The sequence below is a fragment of the Balaenoptera ricei genome, chromosome 5 (assembly GCF_028023285.1).
Source record: "Balaenoptera ricei isolate mBalRic1 chromosome 5, mBalRic1.hap2, whole genome shotgun sequence".
NCBI classification, from domain to species: Eukaryota; Metazoa; Chordata; class Mammalia; order Artiodactyla; family Balaenopteridae; genus Balaenoptera; species Balaenoptera ricei.
This window is the reverse complement of record NC_082643.1, coordinates 13,682,141-13,698,923: the sequence shown is the minus strand read 5'-3', so window position 1 is coordinate 13,698,923 and position 16,783 is coordinate 13,682,141. Positions and strand designations below refer to the sequence as shown.

Here is a 16,783-nt window from a genome sequence, read left to right as displayed (position 1 = left end):
ATTCATAATTATTATGATGATATTTATAACTCAGTGATGTTTCCAATAAATTTTGTGAATTACCATGAAAAAACTGAATGCCATAATTGGTCATTTATGGCTATCTATTCTTGTACAACTTTAGAAGTGAAAAGGAAAAAAGTGATCTTAATAAGTGCCTCATAGTAAGACACTTGGCCCACTTGGTAAGATGTAGAGATCAGCAGACCAAATATGGAAACTGAGTTTAGCAGAGGGAATTTTATTCACATTCTTTCTTTCTTTTCCTCCATTCCTAAGACACTTACATGGTTTTGGTGATGGTTGAATATAAAGTTATCCTTATGTGATGCCATTTAAAAAATGTTCCCAAATTACTAATCCAATAACATTTGCAATCTCAATAGTTATATTTAATTTAAACCTAATATGAATTCATTCTGATCCCAAAGACAGAATGTCAGAGTGGCTAAGGACATAGCCACCGGAACCAGGATCTGTGGGCTTGAAACTCATCTCTGGCTCTTGTTAGTTATACGGACACAGAGATTTAATTAATTCTTTTGAGCCTTATTTTCATCCTTTACTGTAATCAGTGCATCTCTTGTAGAGTTTTTATAAGAATTAAATAAGTTAACACATGTAAAGTTCTTAACAGGTTTGATCAAATAAGAGATCTGGTGATGGTTTCTTCCCTGTTTCCCTTGCAGTCCCTCACTGCCCTGCTCTGTGACTTGGAAAGCTGACCTTCATGGTCTTCATTACTTGGGTTCCCTTGCCCTCTGATTTCTGGTTGGATTTGTAATTGGAAACAATGGAAAGAGATGGAAAGATAGGAGAAGTGACATTGGGGTAACCTCCTCTCCATTTCCTCACTGCCTGAATGTGGTGTTGACAGTGATTCTCCTTCCCATCCTCTTGCCATAACAAAGGGCACAGCTACTATTATGGGATTTCTCTCCCATGGCTCTAGCTAGATCTGTTAATACTGCTCTCTCCCATGTCACATCAGTCTTCAGGGTTGTCAAGGCTTGCTGTGCGTCTAGGCCCTGGCACTTCAACATCCTTGTTGACTTATTTAACCTTACTTGAAGTATTTGTTAATAATCCCTTTATTTTATTTTCTTCAATTAACCATTTGAATACCATTCGCTTGCCCCTGGCATCATAAACAATATAGTGCTGAAATATTTAGTTTAAGATAAATATTAGATTATTTCCTTCAAGTCAATGAAATATCTTTAATAGTGATAGGAATAGGAGTTTCAAAACTTAGGTAAGAAAAATCAATTTTATGAACCCGTGTGTCATCGATAGCATAACTTTCCTAAGAAGTAAAGGGTGTGTGTGTGTGTGTGTGTGTGTGTGTGTGTGTGTGTGTGTGTGTAACTGGGACTAGATCGCAGTTAGAATGGAATAAAAGCTGAGAGACCTTCCCTCAGGGGCTTTACACATGACCCCTCCCTCCTCTTTCTCCCTTCTGGAAATGGCTGGAGGTAAATACTTGGAATACAAGGGGGTTGTGTTTAGGTTGCTAAATCAAGTCCAATATAGACCAAATCTGAGTTTCAGGGTTTAGTTGACATCGTGAGTTTAGAGTTGCTGGGTGGATTTAGGAAAGAGTGATTCTCAGTGTTGGGTGGAGGAAGTTTGCAAGGCCATATAAGTAAGAGCTGGACCTGGAAAGGTGCTTGTAAGAAATAAATAAGAAAGTCATGGCTGGTTTCCATTCAAATAAGAATTACAGGAAGAGCCAGGAAGCCTGAGAAATCATTAAGTACAATGGCTGTATATTGTGGGAGTGTAAAAAGTGTAACAACCTTTCACTCAACTGGGCACCCAACTGATAAATCCATATTGCACCACAGAAAACTTGGGGGAAAGAGACTGTTTCCATATCTTCATTCACTAGTCATATTCAGGATATGTGCTGGGCTAAGCTTGCAGGAAACAGACCATTCTGAATCATAAAGGTGAGACTGGGGCATGCAGGTATTAACACTGTGTGAGGCGGTACCATTTCAAGCACAAAACAGCAGTCGTTCTGCTCAGCCTGGAAATGAATTTAAAATAATTGGTTCTGTGAAGGTTTCCCAGTAAAACTCACTTTCATCTTATTCAGAGTTAAGCATTTGCAACTATCAAGTCAAGAAAATCCTATAGCTACCTCAATTTGCACACTTATCGCAGTAGGAGTAGAGAGATTATAATATAATGTTGAGAAGGCAGAAGTTAAGAGATCTGCAGTCAGATCCTGGATTTGAATCCCAGTTCTCTCTGCAACTTCCTATCTGTATAATCTTCCACATTTATTTCAACCTCTGTATGTCTCAGTTTCTTCAACCACATTCTTAGGATCATACTATCTATTTATTGTAAATACTGTGAGGACTGAGTAAGATAACAGATGAAAAAGACTTAGTAGAGTATCTGGCACATAGTAAATAATTAATAAATCTTAGCTGTTTCGTTATATGTGCTTCTCTCCAGTAAGATTCTTTGCATACCTTGAGGTATGAATATGCATATAAGATGAATAATCCCTTACCAAGTCTATCATATAGTAAGTACTAAATAAATATTTGTTTAATGACTAAAGGCGATTAGCTTGCCTTGAGATATGAATGTCAAAGACAAAAGCAAAGCACATATATTGTCTTTTATTACAGTTTTCACCTGAGTTTCCATGTTAATCACTAGAGAAGAGACTATTACAGTTTACTGTACTTTAAATGTCTGTCTTTTTTTAATATTAGCACATCAGTGCCAATGCATATCTACACGTTTGAGTACATACAGAAGCACATTCACAATTAAATTGTCAAGTATTCATAATATAATTATTTGCCAAACAGTAAAAATCTTATTAAAACAATAACTAAAAATAAATTATAGGCAGCAAAAAGGGAGGAGATTACTCATTTGAATTTCCTTTTATAGAGAATATCACAGATTCTTCTTTTAGACAATGAAATTATGTTGAGTCTGCTTAAATTGTGTTAAATAATGTACAAAGGACTGCTATTGCTGTTATAAACCTTGATAAACATCTATTAGCATCAACATACCAAAAAAGACCACGTCTCCTGTTTACTAATTCTGTAATTTTTTTAGCCTATAAGAAAGATTTCTTCAAATTTAAAAACAAGTGGGCTTTTCTGAAAAAAAGTGAAGTTAATAACTATGGATTATTTGGTTTTGAAATGTACTACAAAGTAGCACAAGGTTAATCACATTGAAACAGGCAGGGAGAATACATGTCTTCATGTTTTATGGCTATTTAGATAGTACCCATGTGAGTATTTTACTGTTGAAGACTATTTCTTTTGACATCTTATTTTATTTGTGTATCACGTGAGAAACTAATAATGTATAGAATAATAACAGTTACCATTTATTGCTTTTTATACCAAGTAAATGAAATTGTAATAAATGTTTCACATGTATAATCCCATGTAATAGCCACAGAATCACTAGATGATAAGCTCTTTTAAGACAGAATCATATCTGTCCATTTTAATCATCACTGTCCCCAGGAATCAGCACTGAGCTTGAATACGGTTGATACTCAATAAATATTGTTTATGAAACAATTGGATGATCTTTACTTTGACGTAGGTCCTCCCCAGAAAAATATTCTTAGTCTGCTCATGTTTTAGTGTTACTGAATGTACTGTGTTTGATCAAATCTACCCTTATTTGGCATGGTTATCTTCATTTACATAGACTGTAGGGCTTCAGTGAGAGAATGCCTGAGAGATAACTTCACTTTATCATGTGTAGGAAACTGTAGAAGGATGGAAATCTGGCCTAAAATGTCTAAGAAAGTTATGACAAAAGTACTGTAATTAAAGGAAAAGGCTGTAAAAATCTGATTCTGATCCACATAAATTGAAGGTTGGAAAACATGACCATTACAAACCCCTTAGAATGCATAGTCAGCTCTTTTAATATTATGACATCAGTTAACGAAACATAAAGAAATGGAGGATAAAGGAACCTCTAGAAGCCAAAACCGCAAGGGGCAGATCAGACCTACCAGAACAGTCGCCACACGCAGGACCACTCCACGCATGTTATTCTCCAGTTTCTTGTCAGTCAGGGACCCATTCAGCCCTGTGACAGGAGTCCAGCACCCAAGCTGAAAGATGAAATAGCTTGGTCACTTTTCTGCCTGAAGAACAGTCCAATCACCTATACACAGGCCTTTCAGAGAACTGTGTGATAAATCTTGGAGTCACTGATAACAGGAAGTGTCCTGTGCAGGTTTTCCTGTTTAATAGCAAATGAAGCAAGCAAAAATGCTATGCTATCTCCTGCTTTTAAATATCATCATATGGCATATGACAGTATCCAACATCCTTCAGGGGACTCACTGAGGACATCTGACTTAATGAGGAGTTATACATACACCAATAACTCAGTCCCAGTAATACACTAATTGGAAAAATAATAACACATATAATTCTAGCATAATGCCTGTTCTAGTATACCAATTACTGCACAAGTTAGATTTTTTTTTACAGTTTCAATGGTTTTAATTAGATCTTACACTGCTTTTAACGGAACATAAAACTGTAAGATTTTTAATGTGGTTAGAGGGGTTACAGCTTTTACTTGAGGAAAAAAAATCATCTATATGGCTTTGTTGTTTTCAAGTATTCACAGTACATAAAACAATGTAATTTGCCTTTTTTGTCAGTGCTATCAACCTGCTTGGAAGACTTTGGCAGCAGCCTTTTCCTTAAAGTCATGCAACGATTAACTGCTCTTTGCTCTCCAAAATACTGGTTTAATTTTACATTCTCACATAGTTCTTATGTCTTGTAATATCCAAATCTGAGGACTACCAGTCTTAAAATTACTGCCTATAAATCACAATGGGATAAAAATGGGTGACTCTCAATTCAAAAATAAGGAGGAAAGAGAGGTGCTGTGACTTGGATTAGCAGGTATCTGCCCAAGAAGCAAAGCTGCAAAGAGAATTTTGCAATGCACATCTTGTGAAGATACATCATGCTATTAATCCTGATACCAGCTCCATGAGCCTTTACATTTGGGAACTTACTCCATACTTGCATGCTTTAAAAATGTAACAGACTTTTAGTCATATTCAGAGACTGTTTTGGTTAACTGGATGGTTTACAGGGGCACCTGGTTATTTGTGCTGCTTCCTCCTAAAGACTATTATTTCCTTGCATTGCGTTTTGTTGTGGCTTCTGAAGTCATCAACATACTGGCAAGTCTCCCTCACAAATAAACAATTTGGGTGCTTCCCATTAAAACTCAAGTTTCTCTTTGAGCTCCACAAATGGTATTTAATTGAGAAAACGAAAATGTACACAATATATCTTAAGAGAAGTGGATGTCACAATGTAAACAAAAAGCCAGCTTTTTTCTTATTAAAATAATTTGAAAAAGGCTGCTAATTGTTGGTTTCAACTGTAAAAGCACATTAAATTCATACAATGATGTGTCATTTTTAGTTACATAAAAGTCTAATTAGAACTTAGATCCAATTAGCAAATCCAAATGTGTTGAAAGTCTAGTTATCAGAGATACTGTAGTCCTCTTGCCAAATTTAAAACCGTATGAAATTTCTTTTGAGCTTCTGTTCTCTTCTGAGGTCAACCAAAGTCTATCCTCAATTACATTTATTGATGTGCACTTTTCTAATTACTTCTTCAAGAAGATTTTATTTCCCTAGACCAAATAATATTGGTGGAAAAAGAGATCTAAAACAAATTGAAAAGCTAAATTTCCAATGCGCTAGCCGCCTTTTATCGTTATATTACTTAATTCTAAGTTAAATTAATAGCTTTTAGGACATGATCTTATTCATGACTAATATGTTTAAACTGTCACAGTAAACACAGGGTTTTTTCTCCCTTGGAGTTGTTTTTTAAGTTTGGTGAACCTACTGTCAGTTTGCCTAAATATTGATAAATGACATCTGTTAGTGCCAACTTGAACATAGCATTTTGGTGTATTGACTAGTCAAAATATTTACTGCTGGAATACCAACAAAACCTGCTGACTAGTTTGTTTCAACAATGTTCTGGACAAACAGTTAAAAATATATAATTTCCAGCTTCTTCTTAATTATGTCTTCCTTTAAACATAACTAAATACAGTCAATGATTGAAAAATTCTAGAGCATTCTAGTGTTTGGGGGTTTGAAATAACAATAACGAAAAAGCATTTGGAGGAGGTAAGGAGGTGGTTGTGTCTTATCTTCCGACCTGGGCAGTGACTTGAACACTATTTGTACTATATAGAGTGTTTCTTCTCTCTCTCTCTCTCTCCTCCCCCCTTCCTCTCTCTCTCTTTTTTTTTTTCTTTTTATTCACACTGATTTCTTCCAGTGACCATGCATGGCCACTAACCCCACCCCTCCTTTTGGAGAATTGCTTTCTTTTTTCCATCCCTGGACAAGTGTTCCAAATCATCCAAATTTTTTCATAACTCTGACTCTCTGGTTTAACAATTGTTAACAGTTGGTCGTCTGACCCGAGCCAATAAAAGTCTTTCCTTGGAGGTTTATTTTTAATATCAAGTGTGTGCATGGTGGGCAGGTCAATAAGTGGATATGAAGTTTTTTTATTGTTTGGCCAGATTCTCTCATATATACTACAGGCCATATAATTTTCTCTTCTGCTTTATGAAGGTTTTTCACCTATCTGTTTTCTTTCTTTCTTTTTTTTTTTTTTTTTGCCATCTGACTCACATGTCTTTTGATTATAGTACTTAGAAAGTTGAAAAGTTGTTCCTGTTCTTAATAACAACAGTCTAGATTTTAAGACTAGTAACTCCTTCTACTTAACTCATTTATTCCTTCATATTCACCCACTCCAATACTTAATGTTATCTGAATGTTAGCTGTGGTCATCAAAAACTAGAGATGAAATTTTGATACAGAGATATTTCAGGATACAGATTCTCTGGAAAACTAGAAATAAAGTATATCCACTCATCACATATCAACATAGGTTGTAACAAAGAAATCATTAAAAAATTATAATAATACTCATTTCCTACATTGAATAGAACTTTTTTTTTTTTTTTACATTTTTTGGAATACTTTCTATGTGTCAGCCATGGTACTGAGCTTTTCATACATGATCTCATTTAAGACTCAAAATAACTTTATGAGATGGTGCTGTTACCAATATTACTTTATAGACATAAAAATTAAGGACTCAACTAAGGTCACCTATTTACAAAGAGATGAAATTAGGATTTAAACTGATGTGCTTTTTTTAAACTTTTTATTTTATATTGGAGTATAGTTGATTAACAATGTTGTGTTAGTTTCAGGTGTACAACAAAGTGACTCAGCCATATATATACATGTAACTATTGCTTTTTAAAGTCCAGATTCAGTACTGTTAGTTGCCGTACTGTTTTATAGCTTAAAAAAATTCTTTTCATAAACACGATCTATTTAAGGAAGGTAGAGAAGATAGTATTCCTATTTTAATAGTCAAGGAAAATAAGCCTCGGTACTGTTAAGTGGCTGGCTCAATATAATAGTGAGTGAATTCATATTTTGGCAATAAAATTTAAAAGGCAAAATCATCACCATCAATGTCATTTTTATAAAAATTATTATAACACATACATAGTGCACAGTATGTGCTAATCATCTGAGAGCTTTGATTATATTAATTAATTTATTCTCAAAACCACCCAATGAGGAAGGTATCACTATTATCCTCATTATAAGGGAAAGGCTGATTATACACACCTTTCTGAAGGATTACTCAAGTTTTAAGATTCCTTAATTTCTGTTCATATCCAGTCACCTCCCTGAGATTCACTTCAAGCTATTTTGTTTGATTGTAAAAACTCCTTCCAATAATAAGCAAGAAAAATGAGTTAGGTTCACATAGATCTAAACTGAATTTGTATCTACAATGGGTGACAGTCCTTGCAGCAGAGCAAGATTGACAGGCATAGTGTTTGATAAGAACTAAAAGAATTTCACTCAGGTTCAAGCGTGAGACTTATCTAACAACTTCTCTGCTTTCATTGTTTGAAATGTCTTTAACTTGACTTTGCTCCAGTGGAGAAGGTTGTTTTTGTCTGGTTGTGTTTTTGTTTTAGTTTTAAACAATGAGGCCAGAGACTAACAAAGATAATGCACACGAAATTTCATAATACTATCTATTCAGCTGAGCACTTTCTAAGTAAAAATAATAAAAATGGTCTCTGCAGCACATGAGATTTACAGAAAGTCACACTGCTGATGGCAAAACAAGATTCTCTGTCTTCCATGGTCTGGCAGTCTAGAGAAAATTTAAAAGGGATTAAAAAAATAAAGACCAATTCAATTTCCTTTCAATTACAGAATATCGATTTCCTATAGTATTTTCTGGTTATTGCCTAAAGTAATTTTAAAACCCTAAAATGCTTAATGTTTTAATTATTTCCTTCATTGGAGCTTTAGCAATTAAAACCCTGCAGCTTTCTGTTAAAATCAACGTAATATCTGTGTTCAACAAACTGGCTGATGTATTTGCATGAGCACAGTAGCATGTTCCTATCATTATGTACTGTGTCATTAGTAAATGACCAAGTTTTAGACATTTACTCTTTTCCCCTCAATGTTTTCACTCTTCATTTGCCCATGGGCTTTAAAGAATGACATTTGACTTGGGTTTTACATCACTATCTTTCAGGCAATGTTACAATGTCAAAAAGAGCTGAACAGTTTAATTTTACACTCAATAGTTTGTAGGCTTTAATAACAGGAGTCAAGAGAGCTCTTAACTGAATACCAAACAGAATCCCCTACATGTACTAGACTGTATTCATATGGAACAAACCAAGCCTGGCTATAGTACCAAAGTTCCAGCTTCAGGACACACAATGTCCACAGCACTGGGGCAATATGCTCCCAAGCACTACATTTCCTTTATTTGCTTTCTCAGCCTTCAGAGGAAAAGAGGGAACGACAACAGCATGACGAAGTAGCTGAAAGCTAGCCGTTTAGAAGTGCACAGCATTATTTGGTAGATATTACTTTTGTAATGGGATAGAAAGCGTAAGAAAAAAATACATATGCCAGATTGACTCAGATACATGTTTTATAGAGTTAAATTGGAATTTTTTTTTCTTTGACATGTATAGGAACACAGTGTGTCGGTAATCCTTCCAATAATAATTTTCTTTATGGTATTTCCACCTGTAAAATAGGTGCAATTTGTTAGACTTGTTCCCTAGGGAATGATTATTTCCTCCTAAGATTTTATTCCTACAGCTTGGTCATTACCATGAAGTAGGAGTCGTTCTTTCGATTAGAGTTTCCTTCAGGAGAAAATGAAAAGTCAGAAAAAAAAATTACCTGATTCTACAGCTTATATCTCCCTGCATTGCTGCTGAAGACAAAACCTTCTGTACTAGGTAACCATGTACATGTACAACAAGACAAACTTGTTAACTGATTTCCACAAATGAAGACTATAAACATGAGAAGCTATATATCCGTATCTATCTCTCTGTATATATATATGAGCAAATAGCTCAAAGGTGTTTATGGCGCTATAATAACCACTCAGTTATCAACTGGTATCTGGCTGGTTTAATGATACTCTGCCATTATTACATGTTTTCACTTTGTTTATAATTCTTAGTGTAAAATTACTATTACACTATATTTAGAGAAAATACAGCGTAGTGGTTAAGATCAGGAACTCCAGAACCAGACTGCTTATGTTCAAGGACCTGCTCTGACACCTGCTGGGTGTGGCCACTGGGCCTCTGTTCCCTCCCAAATGCGAAGAGGAAAAATGGCTTCCTCATAGGATTGGTGGGACTGTTAACTGACTTAATATATGTCAAGTGTTTAGCAGTGTTCTTGGCACATAAAAACTAAAGAAGTGTTCATTATTATTATTCCTATATAATCAGCATTTTTTGTCGTTGTTGTTCCTTTCTCAGCCTCATCACCTGGAGCCACTAGTTTTAGTGACGAAACATACTTCTAAAGCTAAACATACTTCTCAACTTTGGCTGCATATTAGAATAACCGGAAAGCTTTATAAAATTCTGATGCCCTGCCTAATCCCAGAACAATTAAATCAGAATCTCCACTGCCCTAAGACATGCCCTAACACCCAGCAAATGCAATCTCACAGAATGGCTCCTTAACCTTATCAAATAAAGGCATTCTTTTTACTGGCTTCGTTTGCAAAAGCTAACTAGGGACACTTTCTCAAATAAACAAACTCTTTTATTTTTCTTGTTTTAAGTAGGCTAGGAGACTGTAAACTCTGTGAAGCTGAATAATTCTTACCTTGTCTCTTGTTGTAGCCCTACTCCTTATCATAGCATTGGGGTACTGGTACATGATAGGTCCTAATAGATATCTGATAAACGAATGCATACATTAAAACCCCTGCTGTCCTCTTTATTCTTCTATCTTTTTGGCTAGGCTCTAGTTTAAGCTGAATAAAAACCAAAATATCCCCAATCTGATACTGTGCCCTACTGTAATATTGTACCCCTGACAATTTTTGTGATTCTTCAGGATGATTCCTGTCACTAAAATTCAATTAGCTCTCTTTTTCTTTCTGATCAGAATTTTCTTCCTAATAATATTTTAGCATTTAATGATTACAATCTGATAAAAGTTGCTGGATTTCTTCTCTTCATTCCATGCTACCTTGAGATGTTTTAAAGGGATCTTCATTTTAAAATCACATTAGAATTCTCAGTCTTTCCTATCTCATCTTAATCATCTGTAGGTGCCCAGTGCCTATTACAATAGTGTTTTATACAACTAAAATAATTATTTTTATAAAACTTACAAGGTTTAATGTAAAGCTATTGCACTTTAGATCTTTGTTCCTAAACAACTGAAAATCTCATGCTCAGATGTCTCCTTATATTCTATCTCTTCAACATCTCTGCTTAGATATCTCAAAGGCACCTCCAATATCATAAGATTAAGCTCATAATCTACCCCTTAGCATCCATCCGGTTCTACTAGCCAGAAACCAAGAAGTCAGTCTTACCATCTCTCATATTTAATCAATTGCCAGTCTGCCACTTTCAACTCCTTAAAAAAACACCTCTCAAATCCACTTCACAGCATCTCCTTGCCACCAGCATACTCCAAGCTGACTTCATAGCTTCTCTTTTACAGTCTTTATTCTACACTGCAAACATAAACATACGTGTAGATATGATGTCCTCTGCCTAAGATCTTTCCATAGTTTTCTATTTTTCTCCAGATAAAGACCAGACTTCTACTGTGGCCAACCAAAACCTGTGTGATGTGTCACATTTTACAGTCAGTCTCAGGTCATATCACATTTCCTCTCATTCTTTGGACTCCAACCACACTAGTCTTCCCTCAGTTTCTCGAGTTATAGATGTAATTCTCCTGCCTTAAGGATTCCAACTGTTTCTGAAGCATAGAAGTATAAAAGAACCAGTTGGGGAGTTAAAAAACATCCCAATGCCAAAGCCATATGCCATGTCAATTAAATCAGACTTTCTGGGCATGTGATCCAGGTATCAGTATTTTTTTTTTCAAGTTCAGGTATCGGTATTTTTTAAAGTTTCCAAGATGATTCCAAAGTTTAGCCAAATGTGAGAACCAATAGTTTTGAATATACAGTCTTCCTTGATTGGAAGAATGTTAGGAACCTGCCATTCTTCACGGAATGACTGAATTCACTCTTACTCATCCTTTAGATCTCAATGTAAACATCTATAGCTTGGGATAAACCTTCCCTGACAACCAGACCCACCCCCAAGCTAGCTCATGTCACTCCAATACAGCATCATGTTCCTCTCTTTACAGTAATATCACAGTTAATTTTTTAATCTATATTTTTTACGATTAACATTTATAGTACCAATTATCCATAAGTTTCCATGGAGTCAGGAAAGATTGCTGTTTTGTATCCTCCACTTTATTAAATACATAATTCCTGGCACAAACTGGGACTTCAAATTTTTCTGAGTACTAAAATTTAGATGATTTTTAAACAAGAAACTTAATACAGGGAGGAGCTTCAAGATGGCGGAAGAGTAAGACGCGGAGATCACCTTCCTCCCCACAAATACATCAGAAATACATCTACATGTGGAACAACCTCTACAGAACACCTACTGAACTCTGGCAGAAGACCTCAGACCTCCCAAAAGGCAAGAAACTCCCCACGTACCTGTGTAGGGCAAAAGAAAAAAGAAAAAACAGACACAAAAGAAGAGGGACAGGCCCTGCGCCAGTGGGAGGGAGCCGTGAAGGAGGAAAGGTGTCCACACACTAGGAGCCCCTTCGCAGGTGGAGACTGCGGGTGGCGGAGGGGGAAGCTTCGGAGCCACGGAGGAGAGCGCAGCCACAGGGGTGCGGAGGGCAAAGCGGAGAGATTCCCGCACAGAGGCTCGGCGCCAAGCAGCACTCACCAGCCCAAGAGGCTTGTCTGCTCCCCCGCCGGGGCGGGCGGGGCTGGGAGCTGAGGCTCGGGCTTCGGTTGGATCACAGGGAGAGGACTGGGGTTGGCGGCGTGAACACAGCCTGAAGGGGTTAGTGCACCACAGCTGCCGGGAGGGGGTCCGGGAAAAAGTCTGCAGCTGCCGAAGAGGCAAGAGACTTTTTCTTATCTGTTTGTTTCCTGGTGCACGAGGAGAGGGGATTCAGAGCGCCGCTTAAAGGAGCTCCAGAGATGGGCACGAGGTGCATAACTAAGAAGCCTGTGTGAGAGCACAGGTCACTCTCCACACCGCCCCTCCCGGGAGCCGGTGCAGCCCGCCACGGCCAGGGTCCCGTGATCCGGGGACAACTTCCCCGGGAGAACGCACGGCGCGCCTCGGGCTGCTGCAACGTCACGACGCCTCTGACGCCGCAGGCTCGCCCCGCCTCCTCCGTACCCCTCCCTCCCCCCGCCTGAGTGAGCCAGAGCCCCTGAAGCAGCTGCTCCTTTAACCCCGTCCTGTCTGAGTGAAGAACAGACGCCCTCAGGCGACCTACACGCAGAGGTGGGTCCAAATCCAAAGCTGAACCCCAGGAGCTGTGCGAACAAAGAAGAGAAAGGGAAATCTCTCCCAGTAGCCTCAGGAGCAGCGGATTAAATCTCCACAATCAACTTGATGTACCTGCATCTGTGGAATACCTGAATAGACAACGAATCATCCCAAATTAAGGAGGCGGACTTTGGGAGCAACGATATATATATTTTTTCCCTTTTTCTCTTTTGTGAGTGTGTACGTGTATGCTTCTGTGTGTGATTTTGTCTGTATAGCTATGCTTTTACCATTTGTCCTAGGTTTCTGTCTGTTTTTTTGTTTTTTTTTTTTAATTACTTAAAATTTTTTTTTCTTAATAATTATTTTTTATTTTTTATTTTAATAACTTTATTTTATTTTACTTTATTTTATTTTATTTCATTTTATCTTCTTTTTTCTTTCTTTCTATTTTTCCTCCCTTTTATTCTGAGCCGTGTGGAGGACAGGCTCTTGGTGCTCCAGCCAGGCATCAGGGCTGTGCCACTGAGGTGGGAGAACCAAGTTCAGGACACTGGTCCACAGGAGGCCTCCCAGATCAACGTAATATCAAATGATGAAAATCTCCCAGAGATCTCCATCTCAACACCAAGACCCAGCTTCACTCAATGACCAGCAAGCTATAGTGCTGGACACACTGTGCCAAACAACTAGCAAGACAGGGACACAAACCCACCCATTAGCAGAGAGGCTGCTTAAAATCATGATAAGGCCACAGACACCCCAAAACACACCACCAGACATGGACCTGCCCACCCAAAAGATAAGATCTAGCCCCACCCACCAGAACACAGGCACCAGTCCCCTCCACCAGGAAGCTTACACAAGCCACTGAACCAACCTTAGCCACTGGGGGCAGACACCAAAAACTATGGGAACTATGAACCTGCAGCCTGCAAAAAGGAGACCCCAAACACAGTAAGTTAAGCAAAATGAGAAGACAGACAAATACACAGCAGATGAAGGAGCAAGGTAAAAACCCACCAGACCTAACAAATGAAGGGGAAATAGGCAGTCTACCTGAAAAAGAATTCAGAGTAATGATAGTAAAAGTGATACAAAATCTTGAAAATAGAATGGAGAAAATATAGGAAACGTTTAATAAGGACCTAGAGGAACTAAAGAGCAAACACACAATGATAAGCAACACAATAAATGAAATTTAAAATTCTCTAGAAGGAATCAATAACAGAATAACTGAGGCAAAAGAACGGATAAGTGACCTGGAAGATAAAATAGTGGAAATAACTACTGCAGAGCAGAATAAAGAAAAAAGAATGAAAAGAATTGAGGACAGTCTCAGAGACCTCTGGGACAACATGAAACGCACCAACATTCGAATTATAGGGGTCACAGAAGAAGAAGAGAAAAAGAAAGGGACTGAGAAAATATTTGAAGAGATTATAGTTGAAAATGTCTCTAATATGGGAAAGGGAATAGTTAACTCCAGGAAGCACAGAGAGTCCCATACAGGATAAATCCAAGGAGAAACACACCAAGACACATATTAATCAAGCTATCAAAAATTAAATACAAAGAAAAAATATTAAAAGCAGCAAGGGAAAAACAACAAATAACACATAAGGGAATCTCCATAAGGTTAACAGCTGATCTTTCAGCAGAAACTCTGCAAGCCAGAAGGGAGTGGCAGGACGTATTTAAAGTGATGAAGGAGGAAAGTCTACAACAAAGATTACTCTACCCAGCAAGGATCTCATTCAGATTTGACAGAGAAATTAAAACCTTTACAGAAAAGCAAAGGCTAAGAGAATTCAGCACAACCAAACTAGCTTTACAACAAATGCTAAAGGAACTTCTCTAGGCAGGAAACACAAGAGAAGGAAAAGACCTACAATAACAAACCAAAAACAATTAAGAAATTGGTAATAAGAACATACATATTGATAATTACCTTAAATGTAAAAGGATTAAATGCTCCAACCAAAAGACATGGACTGGTTGAATGGATACAAAAACAAGACCCATATATATGCTGTCTACAAGAGACCCACTTCAGACCTAGGAACACATACAGACAAAGTGAGGGGATGGAAAAAGATATTCCATGCAAATGGAAATCAAAAGAAAGCTGGAGTAGCAATTCTCATATCAGACAAAATAGACTTTAAAATAAAGACTGTTACAAGAGACAAAGAAGGATACTACATAATGATCAAGGGATCAATCAAAAATAAGATATAACAATTGTAAATATTTATGCACCCAACATAGGAGCACCTCAATACATAAGGCAAATACTAACAGCCATAAAAGGGGAAATTGACAGTAACACAATCATAGTAGGGGATTTTAACACCCCACTTTCACCAATGTACCAATCATCTGAAATGAAAATCAATAACAAAACACAAGCTTTAAATGATACATTAAACAAGATGGACTTAATTGATATTTATAGGACATTCCACCCCAGAACAACAGAATACACATTTTTCTCAAGTGCTCATGGAACATTCTCCAGGATAGATCATATCTTGGGTCACAAATCAAGCCTTGGTAAATTTAGGAAAATTGAAATCATATCAAGCATCTTTTCTGACCACAATGCTATGAGACTAGATATCAATTACAGGAAAAAATGTGTAAGAAATACAAACACATGGAGGCTAAACAAAACACTACTTACTAACCAAGAGATCACTGAAGAAATCAAAGAGGAAATCAAAAAAATACCTAGAAATAAATGACAATGAAAACACGATGACCCAAAACCTATAAAATGCAGCAAAAGCAGTTCTAAGAGGGCAGTTTATGGCAATACAATCCTACCTTAAGAAACAAGAAACATCTCAAATAAACAACCTAACCTTACACCTAAAGCAATTAGAGAAAGAAGAACAAAAATACCCCAAAGTTAGCAGAAGGAAAGAAATCATAAAGATCAGATTATTTCTGTTCTTTAATAAAAAAGAAATGAAGGAAACGATAGCAAAGATCAATAAAACTAAAAGCTGGTTCTTTGAGAAGATAAATAAAATTGATAAACCATTAGCCAGACTTATCAAGAAAAAAAGGGAGAAGACTCAAATCAATAGAAATAGAAATGAAAAAGGAGAAGTAACAACTGACACTGCAGAAATACAAAGGCTTATGAGAGATTACTACAAGCAACTCTATGCCAATAAAATGGACAACCTGGAAGAAATGGACAAATTCTTAGAAAAGCACAATCTTCTGTGACTGAACCAGGAAGAAATACAAAATATGAACAGACCAATCACAAGCACTGAAATTGAAACTGTGATTAAACATCTTCCAACAAACAAAAGCCCAGGACCAGATGGCTTCACAGGCGAATTCTATCAAACATTTAGAGAAGAGCTAACACCTATCCTTCTCAAACTCTTCCAAAATGTAGCAGAGGGAGGAACACTCCTAAACTCATTCTGCGAGGCCACCATCACTCTGATACCAAAACCAGACAAAGATGTCACAAAGAAAGAAAACTACAGGCCAATATCACTGATGAATATAGATGCAAAAATTGTCAACAACATACTAGCAAACAGAATCCAACACCACATTAAAAGGATCATACACTATGATCAACTGGGGTTTATCCCAGGAATGCAAGGATTCTTCAATATACACAAGTCAATCAACATGATACACCATATTAACAAATTGAAGGAGAAAAACCCTATGATCATCTCAATAGATGCAAATAAAGCTTTCGACAAAATTCCACACCCATTTATGATAAGAACCCTCCAGAAAGTAGGCATAGAGGGAACTTTCCTCAACATAATAAAGGCCATATATGAGA

At 37.0% G+C, this 16,783-nt stretch overlaps 1 protein-coding gene across 1 annotated transcript in view; it reads right to left on the bottom strand.

Annotated features, from left to right (window-relative positions):
* The window catches only part of GRID2 (glutamate ionotropic receptor delta type subunit 2), a 1,393,316-nt gene that overhangs the window by 345,210 nt on the left and 1,031,323 nt on the right, over positions 1-16,783 (bottom strand). The window contains exon 9 of the mRNA XM_059923901.1: positions 4,019-4,120. Within this exon, the coding sequence (XP_059779884.1) occupies positions 4,019-4,120 (102 nt within the window). The remainder of the gene's footprint in view (positions 1-4,018; positions 4,121-16,783) is intronic.